General features: G+C 43.3%; 1 protein-coding gene across 1 annotated transcript in view; it reads right to left on the bottom strand.

Annotated features, from left to right (window-relative positions):
* Positions 1-17,210, bottom strand: part of SLC24A3 (solute carrier family 24 member 3) — a 504,574-nt gene that overhangs the window by 34,182 nt on the left and 453,182 nt on the right. Inside the window, exons 9-12 of the mRNA XM_039220101.1 lie at positions 13,891-13,944; positions 9,012-9,145; positions 6,640-6,800; positions 5,364-5,634 (exon numbers count right to left, since the gene is read on the bottom strand). Of these exons, the coding sequence (XP_039076032.1) occupies positions 5,364-5,634; positions 6,640-6,800; positions 9,012-9,145; positions 13,891-13,944 (620 nt within the window). The remainder of the gene's footprint in view (positions 1-5,363; positions 5,635-6,639; positions 6,801-9,011; positions 9,146-13,890; positions 13,945-17,210) is intronic.

Below are 17,210 nucleotides of genomic sequence, written 5' to 3'. Positions count from 1 at the left end.
AACATAGTCAGACCCTTGGATGCCAAAGGCATCCTGGGGTTCTGCATGCTGCTAAATCCTGTAATGTGGTGATGTCACTTACATATCTGGGGCTCCGGGGACCCCCTCACTGGCCTTCTAGTCTTCTTGAGGCCCCCACACAGAGAGACTCGGTGCAGTTTGAAATATGCACACTCCATCAGAGTTACAAAGAAATACACCAATGGGAAGAGGAATGACTGCCCTCTGGCTCTGTCATCCTTCAGAAATTCTTCAGAAAATTAAACAAACAAAAAAAGAAATCGGAACTTATGAGTGTAGGAGCTTAGAAAATGATATTACGTAGAGCTGCAAGCAGTGCATGTTAGCACCAATGAATTTTGAGTTTTCTCCTCTCGGCTGCTTTAGAAAATTCTGGCTTGACTCTGGGGGGCCTTATATCTAGAAAACAGTTTTCTGTTTCATGATATAGATGCTTTATGTGAATTATGGCTCTACTGTAACAGCAACAAATATACAGTAGAAATTCAATCAGTATGGGGTGCCTGGGTGGCTCAGTTGGTTATGCGTCTGACTTTGGCTCAGGTCTCATGATCTCACAGCTCGTGTGTTTGAGCCCTGGATTGGGCTCTGTACTGACAGCTCAGAGCCTGGAGCCTGCTTCAGATTCTGTGTCTCCCTCTCTTTCTGCCTCTCCCCTGATCATGCTCTATCTCTGTCTCTTAAAAATGAATAAACATTAAAAAAAAAAAGAATCTGTCAGTATAATCAAGAATGTAATGTAACTAAAACAGCTCCTAAGCAAACCAAGTGATAGAGAAATGTGCTTTTTAAGTGATTTTGAGGAGCAGGAGCAGTCAGATAAGAAACATTCTTATATTTTGGAGTATTCTTTTCAGCCTTTTTTCTTGTGAAAGTGTGTTTGCCTACATCCACATGTAAACGTTTCTATTTCTGTTAGTCAATGATAAGGCTTTCTTCATGCAAGGGATAAGAATATATGTACAACTTATACTCTGCATAGGTGTAAATAATTTCATATATGCCATAAGAATTTAACCACTATGTATATTATATGCACATATAAACACAGTGATGTTAATGCATGTGCATTTTCAGCTGGCTTAAATTTCCACTTCTAAATAAAAAGGTAAAAATGGCTTCCTTTCCTCTTGCATCAACAGTATTTCTGGATATTTCCCCATCTTTTCATGCATTGCTATGTGGTGCAAACAGAGCCCTCCAGGGATAGGTTTATTCCTTCATTTAACAAATATTTATTGAAAGCCCCTCTGCCAGAGTGTGCCAGGTGCCGCTTTGGGTTTTGAGGCTACAGCCATGAATGAAGAAAACAAAACTCTCTGTGCATGAACCCGATGTGCCAGTGATTATGTGATTTCTCGGAAGTCAGCCAGCAACTGAGAGATGAAGCCAGGGGACATGAAGCGGGGACTCTGAGCATTAGAGCATCCCTTTGAGTGTGACTTGGCTCCAAAGAGCAAAAGACCTGTTTTTTTGTTTTAATTTTTTGGTCTTTATTTTGAGAGACAGAGACAGAAAGCAAGTGTGGGAGGGTCAGAGAGAGAGGGAGACACAGAATCTGAAGCAGGCTCCAGGCTCTGAGCTGTCAGTACAAAACCTGACGCAAGTCTCGAATCCACAGACTGTGAGATCATGACCTGAGCCAAAGTCAGACACTTAACCAACTGAGCCACCCAGGCGCCCTACAAAGGACCTGTTCTTAAGTTATATTCCTTATTGACCTTTTAAAGAAGCTTAATTCTATTGAGAAGAAAAAAATCATTGCTCATCATTATAGGCCTAGATTAAATATATCAATTTGTTCTAATTATACAGGCAAGAAAAATGTACACTGTTTTAGAATGGAAAATCTAGAAAAGTTTAAACAAGAATTCCACTTATGATAAATATACTCAAATTTCAGTGTACTTCTATTCAGTCTTTTTTCTGTGGAAATATGTCTGCCTATGTACACATGTAAACATTTCTATTTTTGCCAGTCAACAGTAAGGCTTTCTTCATGCAAGAGATAAGAATATATGTGCAATGTATATGTATATATATGCACATAGACATATACTGTGCATAGGTGTATATAAAACATATATACGATATGAACTTAGCCTATACACATATTATATGCACATATAAAAACACAGGTATGTTAATATCTGTGCATATATCATATAAGCATACAACACAGTATACAAATGTATATTATATATGAATAAACACACTAGATGTATACATTATATCAACATGTGCACACTGCACATATATGCACATACTTGTATTTGTGTATGCATACATATATGCACACACAATGTATGAGTGCACACGTACAGACATCATAGATATGCCTATATTTACATACTTCCACATAATTTCTTAATTACTAATTGTAACTGCTCATTATAGTCAAGTTCTGGAGAGAAGAAAGCCCTACAGTTGTGACAGGAACACAGACAGCCCACGCCCCTACATTACTGTGAGAGGGGAAAATGTCCCCACCGTGTGGCCAGATCTTTTTCAGGCCAAAGGAACTTAGTGCAGAGGAACCAGATGTGGGGCTCCCCAGACTGAGTCCTCCCAGCTCCTCGAGTGGCCTCTGTTGGCCGCACTGCTTGAAGAGGTCTCCCTGCCCAAGGCAGGGCCTGCTGGAGACTCAGTCCCCTAGCCTCCGATGGAAGTTCCCGAGTCCAGGAATGAAGTTTGGCCTCAGTTGGTGGAAGGGGACAGAAGATAAAAGTTGGACAATCTCCCCACTCTCCATGTCAAAGGCAGACCCTGGCTCTGAATGAGGCTCCCCTAAGGCTCAGGGGAACTGTACAGATCACCGGTGTGACTCCAGGGTGCTACCCCTCACTGCCTCAGGTGTGGCCCACAGACAAACAGCACCAGTGTCATCTGCGGGCTTGTTATAAGTGCAGAATCTTGGGCCTCCCACCAGAGCCTGCATTTTATCAAGGGTGGCCAAGGTGAAGACCTTGGGATTCCACTTACTGTCTTGGAAACTCAGGGGCGCGGGGCAGGAATGAAGCAGAGACCCTGAGGAGTGGCAGGACCAGGCAGGCATGTTTTCTCCTCTCATGTCTGCACTTCCAAAGTGTGCAGGGTCCTGAGGTGGGCTTCGTGAGCCCATGCCTACAGCCACATTTCTTAACATATGAGGAGACCAGATGATGTAGCTGGAAGCCCCAGGCCTCCTCATCTGCAACTAAGCCCAGAAATGAGGAGGGAAGGTGAGCAACAGTTATAAGGCACCTTAAAACCTCAAGGTTAGGCCTGGCATTTATCCCATTCAGGTTAGAAAAACAAAACAAGTGATCCGAAGAGGGCCCCCCTTTGTCCCACTAAGTAATGAGCCTCAGTTGTGGAAGCCAGTTATCTGGTGTCACACATGTGTCTTTAGTGTAAGGTAGATGGGTGCACTTGGGGCTTTTGGGAGGCCAACATGGCCCCTTAGAGACTCTTCACCTGGCCTGAGAGCTTTCATCAGTGAAACTTTAGCAAAACAGTTACTTTTAGAGCTTGGTTATGGGCTGCCATTGGTGAACTCTGAAAGCAAAGGCTGGGCTGGGCAGAATTTTAGATGTAGGCTTCCAAGAGTCTATGCCCTGATTCTCAGAACCTGCGGAGGCCAACCTACCAGTTCTGTGACTGTGCTCTGCTGGGTCATAGCACTGACTCCCTCACAGGGAAATTATGCAGTTGGGCTTGATCTAGGCCCCACAAAAGCTGAAGGGGAGGGCCAAGAGATTAGAAGTGTGCAAAGGACCCAAAGCACCATTGCTGATTTGAAGAAACCAGGCCTTCAAGAGCAGTGAGCAACCCCCCGCTGACAGCCAGCAGGGAAAGTGGACTCAGCCTTACAACCCACAAGGAACTGGATTTTGCCAACAGTCTGCATGTGTCTGGGAGTGACTGTCCCCAGGGCTTCTGGGAAAGACTAAGCCCTGTCTGCACCTCCAATATGGCCTTCGGAGGCTCTGAAACCCAGCCATGCTGTTTTAAGCCACTAAATTTGTGGTGACTTGTTATGCAGCAATGGAAAATGAACACAAACGTTCATAAGGGAGAAAGAGTGGGGCCTGGTCACTTCATCCTTAAAATGCTTTTGTCCTGGCTGATAGGGAAGAAGGCCACCAAGAAATATAGCCAAAGGTGGCAAAATGGGTAAAGAGCCAGTATACTTTTTTTTTCCAATCAAGATAATCTTCTAACAAGTAATGATTTAACTCTGGCTGGGCAGTTCAGGACTTTGGGGTATAGGATCTGAGTGAGTATTCTCTAGTTAGTTTTGGTAAACATTTGATGAAGTTTAGATCTGAGGAACCCTGAGGGGGCATAGGAGAGCAGCTCTGGTCCTAGTTTCACTTGATGTCACCTTGCATCTGAAAATAACACAGAACTCTGAGACTCCACACCCACATCCCATCATTAAATGGCCTTTCAAGTGGGTCAAGCAATCCTTCCCCAGAATTCAGAGTCCTCCTGGATATTCAAACATCCTGGAGAAGTTGCACACATTAATTAAGCCTCATAGACTTGACCAGGGCATTCTCTCCTGAAGCAGCCAGAAGTTCTGGAAGGTCTAGCAAATAGGTATAATTCTTTGGACTTGGTCCACTCATTCCAGTAATGGGTAGGGTAGGAGGACAAGGTCTCTGGAATAGCCAAGTCATTGTCAGGCAGCAGTCAGGAGAGGACAACTACCTTGGTGGCTGGGGTCCTGAAAACTATACATGCCTTATCCCTCCCCTTCAAGGTACCAGGGAGATTCCCTCTGCCAGTCTCACTGTATGAGATTTAGCTGGGGCTGGGGTGCTTTTTGCTTAGGTCTGTATCTATGGTGGCATCTTAGGTAATGGGAAAGGAGAGACCTGAAGGTGGGTGAGGGGTAGAAAGTGAGAAGAACAAAAGCCAACTGGGAAGGCTGCACATGTTCCCCTAGTCTGGCTTTGACAGGACAGCTCCCCCAGCCAAATGTAATGGGTGGGTGAAGAGCTTCTTCCCTTGAGCACCAAGCTGTCTCCCCAACATGGGGTCTGTGCATTTCCTCCTTAGCACTAAAAGGTCCCACAGAGCAGCTAAGAGAAGATCTTCCTCCACAAAGTGCCAACAAAATTATACATTTGATCAAAGAACCCACATTTCAGCCAATGATCATGTGTCGCCATCTTGTTCATCTGGACCCTCTAAAACAGAGTCTTGCCCATGGTAGGAGTTACTGTAAATATTTCTATATTTGTGTATAGAGATTGTTCTTTGAATTGGATGGTAAAAAGATCATCAAAGTCAAGGACATGTACTAAGTGCCCTAAAATAGCTCCCAATACTAGCCCAGACATAGGTCCTCTTACAGGGGAGGTCGAATGGTGTGTATGGTCCTTCATCATCATCTTCATCATCCTCTTCCTCTTCATCATTCTCGTTGTTGTCATTGTCCTCATTCTCATTCTCTGTCTCGTTACCAGCTTCGGCAACAACATCATCCCTCCGAGTCCCATTCACGCCTCTGTCTGGGCCACTGCTGGGTCCTGTCCCATTCTCCACGGTGTGCTTAATTGGTATTTTGATGGCCACCTCAGATTCTCCATTGGCATAGGCCCTACTGTTTATGAGTCTTTGCCTCTGGAAAGAGAAAGTCACAGTCAGAGGGACTGTAGATCCTTACAACTAGAACACCAGCTATTAGGACATTTTTCAGGCTGTGATAGGGAGATGCTTCCAGAAGACTCTTCAGTGAAGTCTTAAGGGATTCCTCAAAGTAATAAGCAACTCAGACAACCTCCTTCTGGGAGGAAGGATTCACCTGTTATGACCCACAGGAATTTGAAAATTCCTTTAGAGGAAATATTGTCTCTCTCCAACATGTCCTTCTTTTCTATCAGCATTCTTTTTTTTTTTTTTTTTAATGTTTTATTTATTTCTAGGAGAGAGAGAGAGAGACAGCGCGAGCAGGGGAGGGTCAGAGAGAGAGGAATTCACAGACTGAAACAGGCTCCAGGCTCTGAGCTAGCAGTCAGCACAGAGCCCGATGCGGGGCTTGAACCCACGAACCGCGAGATCATGACCTAAGCGAAAGTCAGACGCTTAACCGACTAAGCCACCCAGGCGCCCCTCTATCAGCATTCTTGATCCCTGGGCACTACACTATTATCTTTCTTCTCTGCACTGCAGGAATCACTTGGTACATATATGAGAAAGCCACACAAATGTGTCTGGACTAGTGTATCAATAAGGCTGCCACTTCAGAAAAAGGGATACACAGAAAAATTCAGGTCAGAGACTATATTACTTTAAAGTAAGGCAAGCTTGATTTAGCAACTGCTTTTGTGCAAGTTCACATCAGAGGGTTCTACCCATATGTAAGATGAAAAGAAATAGGTGGGTAGAGAGGATAGGAGAGTTTTTCTATATAACTGTGAGCCTGATCATGTCTTTCAACACGTGGGAGGAAGAGCAAGAAATAGGATGTACAGCTGGCTCCATAAGCAAAGATGTTGGGAAATAGCTGAGGAATATTATTGTGTTCAGTGCTGAGTTTGGAATTTCTGTTTTCAGAGTGAGAAACTTCCTCCCCTTCCCAAAGTCTCCCACCCCTGTCCAGTGGCAAACACAGAATTTCCCAGATACCTCATTGATCAACATGCGACTGGCCATGGAGAGGCGGGTCTTGGGGGGAAAGTGGCTGGTGATCATGATTCGAAGTCCAGCCTCAGAGAAAGAAAGCTGGTGAGGATAGGCTGACAGCAACTCATCTACCATGATCACAGACGCTTTGCGGTGGAAATTGGCTAGGGAAATTAAAAACAAAAAGTAAAGATAACATTGAGGCTAGGAGCAGGAAAGAGATATTTATGTAGTCTTCTTTCCCTTCCTTTTCTCCCCTTCTCCCTCCTTCCTGCCCCCACTCCCTCCTATCTACTCATTTATTCATCTGTCCATCCATCCTATCATCTACCCCTCTATCCTTCCTTCCATCTACCCAATCATCCATCTATTCATCCATCTACCCACCCATCCTCCCTCCCTCCCTCCCTCCCTCCATCCCTTCCTCCCTCCCTTCCTTCCTTCCTTCATCCATCCTTCCATCCATCCATCCATCCATCCATCCATCCATCCATGTATCCATGCATCCATCCTGCCATCCAACCATCCAACCACTCATCCATCTGGCCATCCATCCAAGGAAAACTGTAGTGGGAAAACTCTAGAGAAGAGTCAAACTCTTCTTTGCATGAGGCTCACTGATATAGCTTGTTTGAAATGACTTGAAACAATTTAAGTATCACTCACTGGCACAGTAAAAATAAGTGATAACCTAAGAGAATTCCTCTGTGTCTTCAAAGGATTTTTTTCTCCACCAATCAGTCCTGGGGCACAGGAAAGATCCCAATAATATTTAGTAACCCTTTATGCCTTTCAAATGTCAACAATGTTCAATGTCCTGAGCTGTTAAAAGCTATAGAACTGATTTTAATGCCCATTGCAGGCCTTAGTGGAGAAACGCGCACACTGCTGTAGCCCAGTCTATGAGCAGGGCTGACAGACAGGGGTAGGTGGCTGAGCTGGCCACATTACAGAGGGCCAAGGCCCAGCGGGGCCCAAATCGGTACACAAGATTTGCTGACAGGACTGATAAAAAAGTTTTACCAAGGCCCAAGTTCCCTCTCTGTGAACATGTGATATAAGCACACCTCTCACAGGTACCTGGCCACACACCTGGTCCTCACTCCTGTTTTCCAAGCCACTAAACCATGAAATGATGTCTGGAAACACTGACTAATATGAGGTAGCTCTTTTTGGTTCCCTAAGAGTATTCCTTTTATGGTTAAAAACTATCCAGAAGAGAGGAGATTAAATCCTTATGTGGGATGGCACTGAATACTCTTAAGTCTTTTGTTAAACATAACTAGAAGAGTATATCACATAATCAATTTTATTTTCCTTTTTTAAAATGTCTTTGTAATGTTTTATTTATTTTTGAGAAAGAGAGAGCGTGAGCAGGGGAGGGTCAGAGAGAGAGGGAGACACAGGATCCAAAGACAGGCTCCAGGCTCTGAGTTGTCAGCACAGAGCCCGACACGGGGCTCCAACCCACGAACCGTGAGATCATGACCTGAGCCGAACCCAGGTGCTCAACCGAATGAGCCACCCAAGTGCCCCACATAATTGATTTTCAAATTCAAATAATTACCCACAGATTTCAAACTCAGACATATATTTGAAAATAACATATATTTTCTAATTTCTTTTTTGTTTTTCCTACAAAGCAACCATATGGGACCAAGAAGAAATAAACCCACATGTTTTTTGGAGAAAGTTAAAAGAAATTAAGTGAAACAAACAAACAAAAAAAAACACATTCTAAGGCAAAAGTAAATGATAATTTTCTGTGTTCCTCTAAGAAAGAATATTATTAGGGAGCACTATCTTAGTTCTTTTAGTATATCAACTGCTTAATGAGAATGTACTGAATATAAGAATTGCTTTGAAAAAAGTGGAGGGTAATTTGCCATGTTATTTTGCAGCTTGGAAACTGAGATAACGTAGCCTGAAAGAGAATTTGGATATAATAGTATACTAACAACAATGATCACAAATGGGGTATTTTACATTCTTTATCTCCTCTACTTGTTAAAAAGTCATCCCCATTTTGCAGAAGAGAAAATCATGGCCCACTTCACAGTCACACAGCCAAAATGTGAGTCAATACCTCAAACCACACTCCCTCTCCCAGTCTTCTCTTTTTTACAGCCTCTCCTAATTCCTCCTCCCCCTTGTCACTCCCAGCATATGTTTTGCTCAAGAACTTCACAAAGCTTTCTCAGGCGGGCTCATCACCAGGTATGACTGCCTCAGGATGCAGCCAAAGGGAGGCGGCGGGACCAGACCCTTCTCTCCTTCAGTCTGCTCTGGGACAGGCAGCCATCCCACCAAGCCCGCCATAGCGCCCCAGGAAGACTCTCAGGACTCCCTCTTGGACTGAGGCTCCACTCGGTTACCTTTCTTGAGTAGCACCACAGTTGCGTCACAATTACTGCTGTCATCGATTTCCGCATTGTTGGCTAAGCCGTTGACCATGTTTCCAGTACCTTTCGTTCTTCTTTCAAAGCACTGATGGATGCAAGCGTTATATCTGAACAAAGTAATGAGCAGAAGGGGTCTGTCAGTTTTTGCTGTTCCCCCACTGCCCACCCCCTATCTGCTGTTCTGCACTGCTCCCAGTCTAGGTGTGGTGTTATCATTGTTATTATTTTGTCCTTCCGTTTTCCCTGCAGAAAATGCTACCTGTCCTATTTTCCAACTTAAGGATCTATGGTAAGTGAAAATAAAACCAACATTACATAAGTCAATAGAGACACACTGCTTTCTTTGCAACTTCTTCAAGGTCAATGGAGGTACCCCAGGATTGAGATCCTCTGCCCACAGTCTGTGAATGGAAGGGCCACCATGAGGCTCAGTGGTATGGGCAAGGTCTACCTTCTCTTGGCCATGTCTCCAGGACTCTTTGCTGTCAGGGTTTGACTCAGCGGGGGAAGGAACAGGTGTCACACCTACGCTGCTACCCAGTGTGTCACAGTCTGCGTGTTACAGGCTGGCTGGCACTCTAGGTCTCTGTCTGTGTTTGGTTTTCTAAAATCACAGGTTGGGATCCTGTGAATCTCTCTTAATGCTGGGCTATTGGGGTGCCTGGGTGGCTCAGTTGGTTAAGCATCCAACTTTGGTTCAGGTCATGATCTCATGGTTCATGAGTTCAAGCCCCGTGAACTCTCAAGCTGTTAGCTCAGAGCCTGAAGCCTGCTTCAGATTCTGTGTCTCCCTTTCTCTCTGCCCCTTTCCCATTCACACTCTGTCTCTCTGTCTCTGTCTCTCTCTCTCAAAAAAAAGAAATATTAAAAATTTTTTTTTAAGGTTGGAGCAACCAATTATAATGAGTGGGATTTATTTGGATTCTGATTTTTTTAAATTTTTATTTATTTCTAGGAGAGAGAGAGAGACAGCGTGATCAGGGGAGGGTCAGAGAGAGAGGGAGACACAGACTCTGAAATAGGCGCCAGGCTCTGAGCTGGCAGTCAGCACAGAGCCCGACGCGGGGCTCGAACCCACAAACCGCGAGATCATGACCTAAGCGAAAGTCGGATGCTTAACCAACTAAGCCACCCAGGTGCCCCTGGATTCTGATTTTTTAAAGTTTATGAGATTAAAAGAAACCTGTAAAAATTGACATTCAAGAGATCATTAAAAGTTTGAACATTGATTTGGTATTTAATTACACTAAAGAAGTAGCATTAATGTTGGGTGTGATAATGACGTGGTGATATCCTTTTAGAGATGTATACTGAAATTTTTATAGATGAACTGGTGTGCTGTCTGGTGCTTCAAATCATGTGGAGGAAAGGAAAAGGATGGGTGGATGGGGTGTGGGCTACTGGCCATCAGGGCTGGTGATGAGCATGGGGAGGGGCTATTCTGTTAGCTTTTATAAATATTCAAATTCTTCTTTAAAATTTAAAAAAATTTTTAATGTTTACTTATTTTTAGAGAGAAAGAGAGAGAGCAGGGGAGTGGCAGAGCTAGAGGGAGACACAGAATCTGAAGAAGGCTCCAGGTTCTGAGCTGTCATCACAGAGCTTGATACAGGGCTCAAACCCATGAACTGCAAGATCATCACCCAAGCTGAAGTTGGATGCTTAAGTGACTGGGCCACCCAGAGGCCCCTAAATATTCAAATTATTCTTAATGAAAAGTTCTCCCCATTTTGTAAACTCAAGAAGAATGTCTTGCCCTACTGATAGAGTTATGGGGGACAGGCAATATTTCTGTCATCAGAATCCACAGAAATACCAACTTGCAGTACAACTGTGTGTTACACATTTATTTGGATTTGGATAACAAAGTAACAACACTATGTATAGTATTGTTATGAGAGCTTTCTTGAAACAAGATAGTGGTTAATAACTTAACTATGCTGTCACATTGCATCCTTACAAACAACCTTTGTGGTAGGAGGCATTATGCATCCTGTTTTGGAAGAAGGAAACAGATTCAAGATGGCTGAATGACTTGGCCAAGGTCTTACTGCTGGCAAATGGTGGGTGGAAGCTGTGACCAGGCAGAGCTGAATGTGACACCCTTGATTTCAATCACCAAACTACACTGCCTCACCTGGGGGCCAAATCCTAAAGAAGGAACTCAGATATGTATAGAAATCAATCTTCACTAAGGCCAACTATGCCTCATGCTCCCTTAAGATTTCTATCTACTTGGCCTAAACTTAAATTGATTTTTGACCTTCACACAGAATGTTCAAAGTCATCCCCCCAGGAGGCAGCTGACAACTCTAATATATGCTGTTTTTAACTGATGCTACTCAGTTTTATGTTTTTAATTGAATGTTTTAAATTTTGTGCCTGCACCCTGAAGCTATTTTATTGTGGAGTGTGCAATTTTATAAATCAGATTTTGTAAAACCCAATGATTAAAGCCTCTGGTTGCAGATGGGGATGGCTAAAGAGCAGAGATTTCAATTTAGAACTTGGGACCAGAATTGATGCAGAAAATTCTGTGAGCACAGTAGCTGCCATTCCCCATTTTATTTGTATCCTGCTGGTTTGAGCAGCTGGAAGGTTGGTAAAGTTGAGGCATCAGCAGAAACACACCTCATTAGCTTTTACACCGGGCATAGTTTGGGGGCGAGGAGAGAGACTGTTTACGGTGTTATCTTAATGTCCACAAGCCCTGCCAGTAACTCATGGGATTTATGATGGCTTGGTATGGGGGTGCAGGGACCACACGATGCATGCTAGCAAAATTCCTCAATCTTTCTTCCCTTTAGACCAGCTCTGGTGTAAGCCCTCCTTATTCTGTGAAGCCCCTAGTGAATGTACAATAGGACATGCTGTCATCTAAATTCAGATTCAAAACCCAAGATCCATGTTGGGCACAGAGCAGTCAATGATTCTGGAATAAATGACTGATTCACCTTTTCAAAGGGGAAGAAAAAGACTCTTGACTCTTTGGGAACTCGAACTTAGAGACTTAAAAAGTTTTTTAAAAAGGGGTGAAATAATCAATTTAAAAAACACTGAAAGAAGATGTGTGCATTGTTGAGGCTTCCTCATAGTGACCCTGATTCCCTAATGGTTTTGCTATTTAAGAGGAGGAGCAAGATGGTTTCAAAGACTTTTCCTTTGGAGTCTAGAAACTCTAGAAGGCCTGTGGGCCAACTCCGATTTTTGTGGAAGCCCATTAATTGGTATTTTTAAATGGAATGTGATGAGTCATAAAAGCACCTGATTTCTTTGTCAGTTATTCCATGGTACCTCCACACCAGGATACTCTAGAAATATGCTCTTCTAGTAACAAGACCCAGGTATCAGGACAGCTCCTGAGGTGAAGGCTGAACGCTATATTGAGTGGACCGACAGCAGACTGCTTACAGCCCACACTGAACATTAGCTAAGCCAGTTCCTACCTTTATTGTCCATTTGATGTTAGTCAATGGCCAGACTGATTTCTCAAAACATGTCTCTCAGACACTAGTGGCCAGAATTAATTTTTCTCAGACCTCAATAGCAAAGACAACTTGACATGTCAAATTCTAGACTACTACCTGATTTATCCAAACTGGCAATTGCTGATTGTGTTCTACTTTCATGCCCCTGAGAAGTAGTCACATACGCTGGGGGAAGTATGGGTTAATTTAGAATGAAAGAAACAGTTCCCAGGGGGTTCAGTAGCTGCAGCATGAAATGTCTCTGCATTATTTATAAGTTTCTTATCTCAATGATACTTGGCAAAAAGATGAACCAGCAGGTTCACAGCCATGGTGCTTACATTTTACCTTAGAGTAAGGGAAACACCAGCAATTTAATTCTTGATACAAAGAGTAAGACACCCAGGCTCCAGGGGGAAAATGAACATATGAAGTGGTGGTTTTAAAATACATCAGCAAATTCTTTGACACTCCTCCTTTCAATAGGTGAAGCAGATCCCTTGAGTGCGGGCTAGGCTTACTTCTAATAAACAGAATATGACAGAAGTGACAGTATGACTTGTGAGACCAGATTATAAAAGGCATGGGGGCCCTTCTTGCTCTCTCTCTTGACTCACCTGTTCCCTTGTTGTGGAGACACACAACCAACCCCAAGGAGAGGCCCATGTGCTGAGGAACTGAGGACTCCAGCCAACAGACGCTATCAGTTCACCCGCCAATAGTGCAAGTGTGCCATTTTCCATTCCTAGTTAAGTAGATCACGGCCACCCCAGCCAACCTTCTAACCGCAATCTCAAGGAAAACTCTGATTTAGAACTCCCCACTTAAGTACCCCTGGACACCTAATTCAGAAGCTGTAATGAGATAACACATCCTTCTAGTTTTAAGCCACCACATTTTGGGGTCATTTGTTACCCAGTAATAGATGACTAATGCAATATGAATAATGGAAGTCTGCAGATTTTTGATCCATGGTTTTAGCCATCTCTTAATTAGCTCTGGTTCCATCTTTATCAACCTATATAGAAGCATAACTTAGTGAGTTTTACCCCCTTTCTTGTTATAAAAGAGAGTGAAAAACAGCCAAAAGAGCCAAAAGCTAGGTTGCTAGGCCTTAAAGAGGGTGCAAGGGTTTCAGAGATCTCTCATGTTAAATACTAAAGATTTGATTTTGTCATCACATAGCGGTTGGAAGAGTCTTTGCACTAATCAAAACTGCAGTGATTCACAGCAGGTTGCTGAGGGAACCATTGAGTCCATGATAGACCGCATCGAAAGCTGGCCAGCTATCTGCCCTCCCCTCCATTCCCCTTTCCACACTATCCCATAATGCTAAATGTGGGAAACAGTTTTGGAAAAGAAAACCAAGAAGACATTTTACTTACTTCATGATGACAATGTAGACAAGATACATCAGCACGAGGACTAAGGACTCCCACCTGTGTAAAATCAAGAATGGCTTGTTAAAGGAAGTCATCACAGGCAGGCATGCAATACACCAGCCTGTCTCTGAAAATCCATGTGACACAAATGGCAGTTAAACCAGGTGAGCAAGGCAAGATGAAGTGAATGTGTGTACTGGTACAAATATTTCTTGGTCTGTAGATATTTCTACGCTGCATACAGCTTTCAATGCACTTTCTTTTCCTTCTCTACCTAAAAGGAAAATGCTCCTTCCCCTGTCATTCGCTCACCCAGAAGAGTTCTGTGAGAGCAGTGAGTCTACCATAATATTGCTGAATATAGGCCTGTATTTATATATCTGTCCACAGCTTAATAATTCACTAAAACTATTCGGATGCATTTACAAAGGGCAAACTAAAGGAATTAACAGGAGTGTCAGAGGGATTGCTGGATACAGAGGAGTAAGGCAAACAGAGAGAAAGAGAGATGTGGTAGTGGGGAGAGGGAGGAGGGAGAGAGAGAGAAGGAGAATGGGGGAGAGATAGTGGGAGAGGGGAGAGAAGGGGGAGAGAGAGAGATAGAAGGAGGGAGAGAAAGAGGGAGAAGGAAAAGGTAGAGGGAGGGGGGGAGGGGCAGAGAGGGAGAAGGAGGGAGAGGGAGAGAGATAAAACCCAGGCAGGGAAGATGCCAGCAGGAAGGGTAAGAATGGACAAGTGGAAAACGGTCAAGAGAAAGAAAGAAAAAAATAATGAGCCCCCTGGAATGTACCTTGAGCTTCTGATCATTCGGATACTCCTACTTTCTTCATTTTAGTAACTTCCAGTTAAAAAATCAGGGAATTTTATTTCTAGGTTCCCCTTTAGCTGTATAATTGAGGGAGGAATTCTGGTTATGATAAGAGGTTACTGGAGAATGGTCTATGAAGAAATTCTAGTTCACACCTTTCCTTCCAGTTTTTCTTCTCAGTAAAGCTCCATGTCTAAGAATTGACCCTCGGGGGTACCTTGTTGGCTCAGGAGGTTAAGTGTACAACTCTTGATTTCAGCTCAGGTCATGATCTCACAGTTTCATGAGATTGAGCCCTGCATTGGGCTCTGAGCTGGCAGCTCAGAGCCTGGAGCCTGCTTTAGATTCTGTGTCTCCCTCTCTCTCTGACCCTCCGCTACTCATGCTTGGTCTCTCACCATCTCTCAAAAAAGAATAAACATTAAAGAAACATTTTAAAAAAAGAGTGCTCTTGTTTCAAAATAAACACAACTGAAATTAGTTTCCTTTTGAGGATTCAGGATGAATTGGTTACCTCCCTTAAAATTGCTAGGACATGATGGAATGTTCTACAACAAGGAGTGGAATTTATTATTTAGTATTACTGAAATTTTACTGTGGTCTGGTTCATACAGGTTGAAGAACCTGCTGTTAAAGGGAGAAATCAGCTCCTAGACACACATTTTCCACAAAACAAATGCCTGTTTTGGCTGGGTATGAAATATGTCCAGTATTTTTGATGGACGGTGAAAAACACCTTGAAGTTCAACGTATTTTGCATTTAAATGAGGAGCTGAGATCCCTGGAAGTCCTGGAGCAGTTATGGGTCAGCAGTGTAGACTTTAATTTCTCAGGCTCACTCATGTAAAAAATGTTCTCCGTTAGCCCATCCACATAATAGCAGTAATTATGTAATGGGCAGCAGTCTGGGGATGATGCTCCGGGGCCATGAGCCTCCTTGTTCTTCCTCGCAGCTACTCCCGTGCATGGGTTCTGATTCTAACCCAGCCCAGGCTGGAAAAAAGCGTGCTGGGGGAATTTGCGCCTCATTCATCCATGGCCTTCCTATCTCTTTACTCATGTGAGAGCCTTGCTGCTGAGGCCGAGGGTCTGAGGACCTCAGAATCTGGGCCCTTCGGAGCAGGCCCAGGGTTCTAGCCCAGAACCCGGGGTTCTAACCTCCTAACATCTGTAGGAGATTTGACCTCTGAAATGCAGAGGAAATGGTCTCTCTGTCTCTTGCTCTATACCATCTGAAATATCCTAAAAGACACGTTAAAAAGGTGTTTATTTATTTTTGAGGGGAGGGGTGGAGGGGGAGATAGAGAATCCCAAGCAGGCTTCACGCTATCAGCACAGAACAGAGCCCAACACGGGGCTCAAACTCACAAACTGCAAGATCGTGACCTGCGTGGAAATCAAGAGTTGGATGCTTAACGTACTGAGCCACTCAGGCGCCACTATCCTAAAAGACATTCTGAGGGTGAGGACCAAAACTGGCTGGTCATGAAACCTGCCTTTGCCAGCAAAACCAGGCAGGTGTAGAAAGAGCTCTCTCTAAGAAAAACCAACAGTAAACCACCCGTGGATATCCTTTGTAAGGTTTTCTGTACACACACACACACACATACAAACAAAAACAAAAAAACAAAACAAACAAAACAAACAAAAAAACCCAGCAGAAAAATTGCTGAGATCAACTGTGACCATAACTTGTCTTTTTTTGGCAGCATTGTTAGCTAAGAGCAGCAACAGTGAGCAACTCTTTTTTTTTTTTTTTTGCAGATATGTAGGTTTTTTATTAGTAGATTTTACAAATATACAGGGAAAATTAGACTCATATTTACATGTAAAATTCAGATTTATAAAAACAGTATTTTATTTTTTAATTTTTTAAAATGTTCATTTTTAAGGAGACAGAGTGCAAGTGGGGGAGGGACAGAGAGAGAGAAGAAGATACAGAATCTGAAGCAGGCCCTAGGTCTGAGCTGTCAACATAGAGCCCAACACAGGGCTGTAACTCAATGAACCATGAGATCGGGTCCTGAGCTGAAGCCTACTTTTAACTAGCTAAGCCACCCAGGTGCCCCAAAATCGCAGTATCTTAATTACAAATAATCCCAGTTGTCTCTAGGTAAAATTGAAATTCAGAGGTATAGCTATTTACAGGTTTTTGTTTGACCAAAATATATGATAATAGTTTCAAGGGACATATTACAGGTCCTCATTCCTGGGAGAATGTAATATAGAAGGAATTCACTGCTATGAGTTGATAAAAGCAGTATAAGTAATGTAAGTAATACTACGTACCAAAACATCCCACAGTTTATTTTTTTTATAGCATATTATTTCTCTATTTCTTTTCTTCTTTTTTTTTTTTTACAAATAGTTTATTGTCAAATTAGTTTCCACATAACACTCAGTGCTCATCCCCACAAGTGTCCTCCTCCATGCCCATCCCTCATCCCCCCCACATCCATCAGTCCTCAGTTTTTGTCAGCATTCAAGAGTCTCTCATGGTTTGCCTCTCTCCCTT

The sequence above is a fragment of the Hyaena hyaena genome, unplaced genomic scaffold (genome assembly GCF_003009895.1).
Source record: "Hyaena hyaena isolate Hyena2069 unplaced genomic scaffold, ASM300989v1 scaffold_859, whole genome shotgun sequence".
NCBI lineage: Eukaryota > Metazoa > Chordata > Mammalia > Carnivora > Hyaenidae > Hyaena > Hyaena hyaena.
This window is presented reverse-complemented; position numbering and strand designations above follow the sequence as displayed.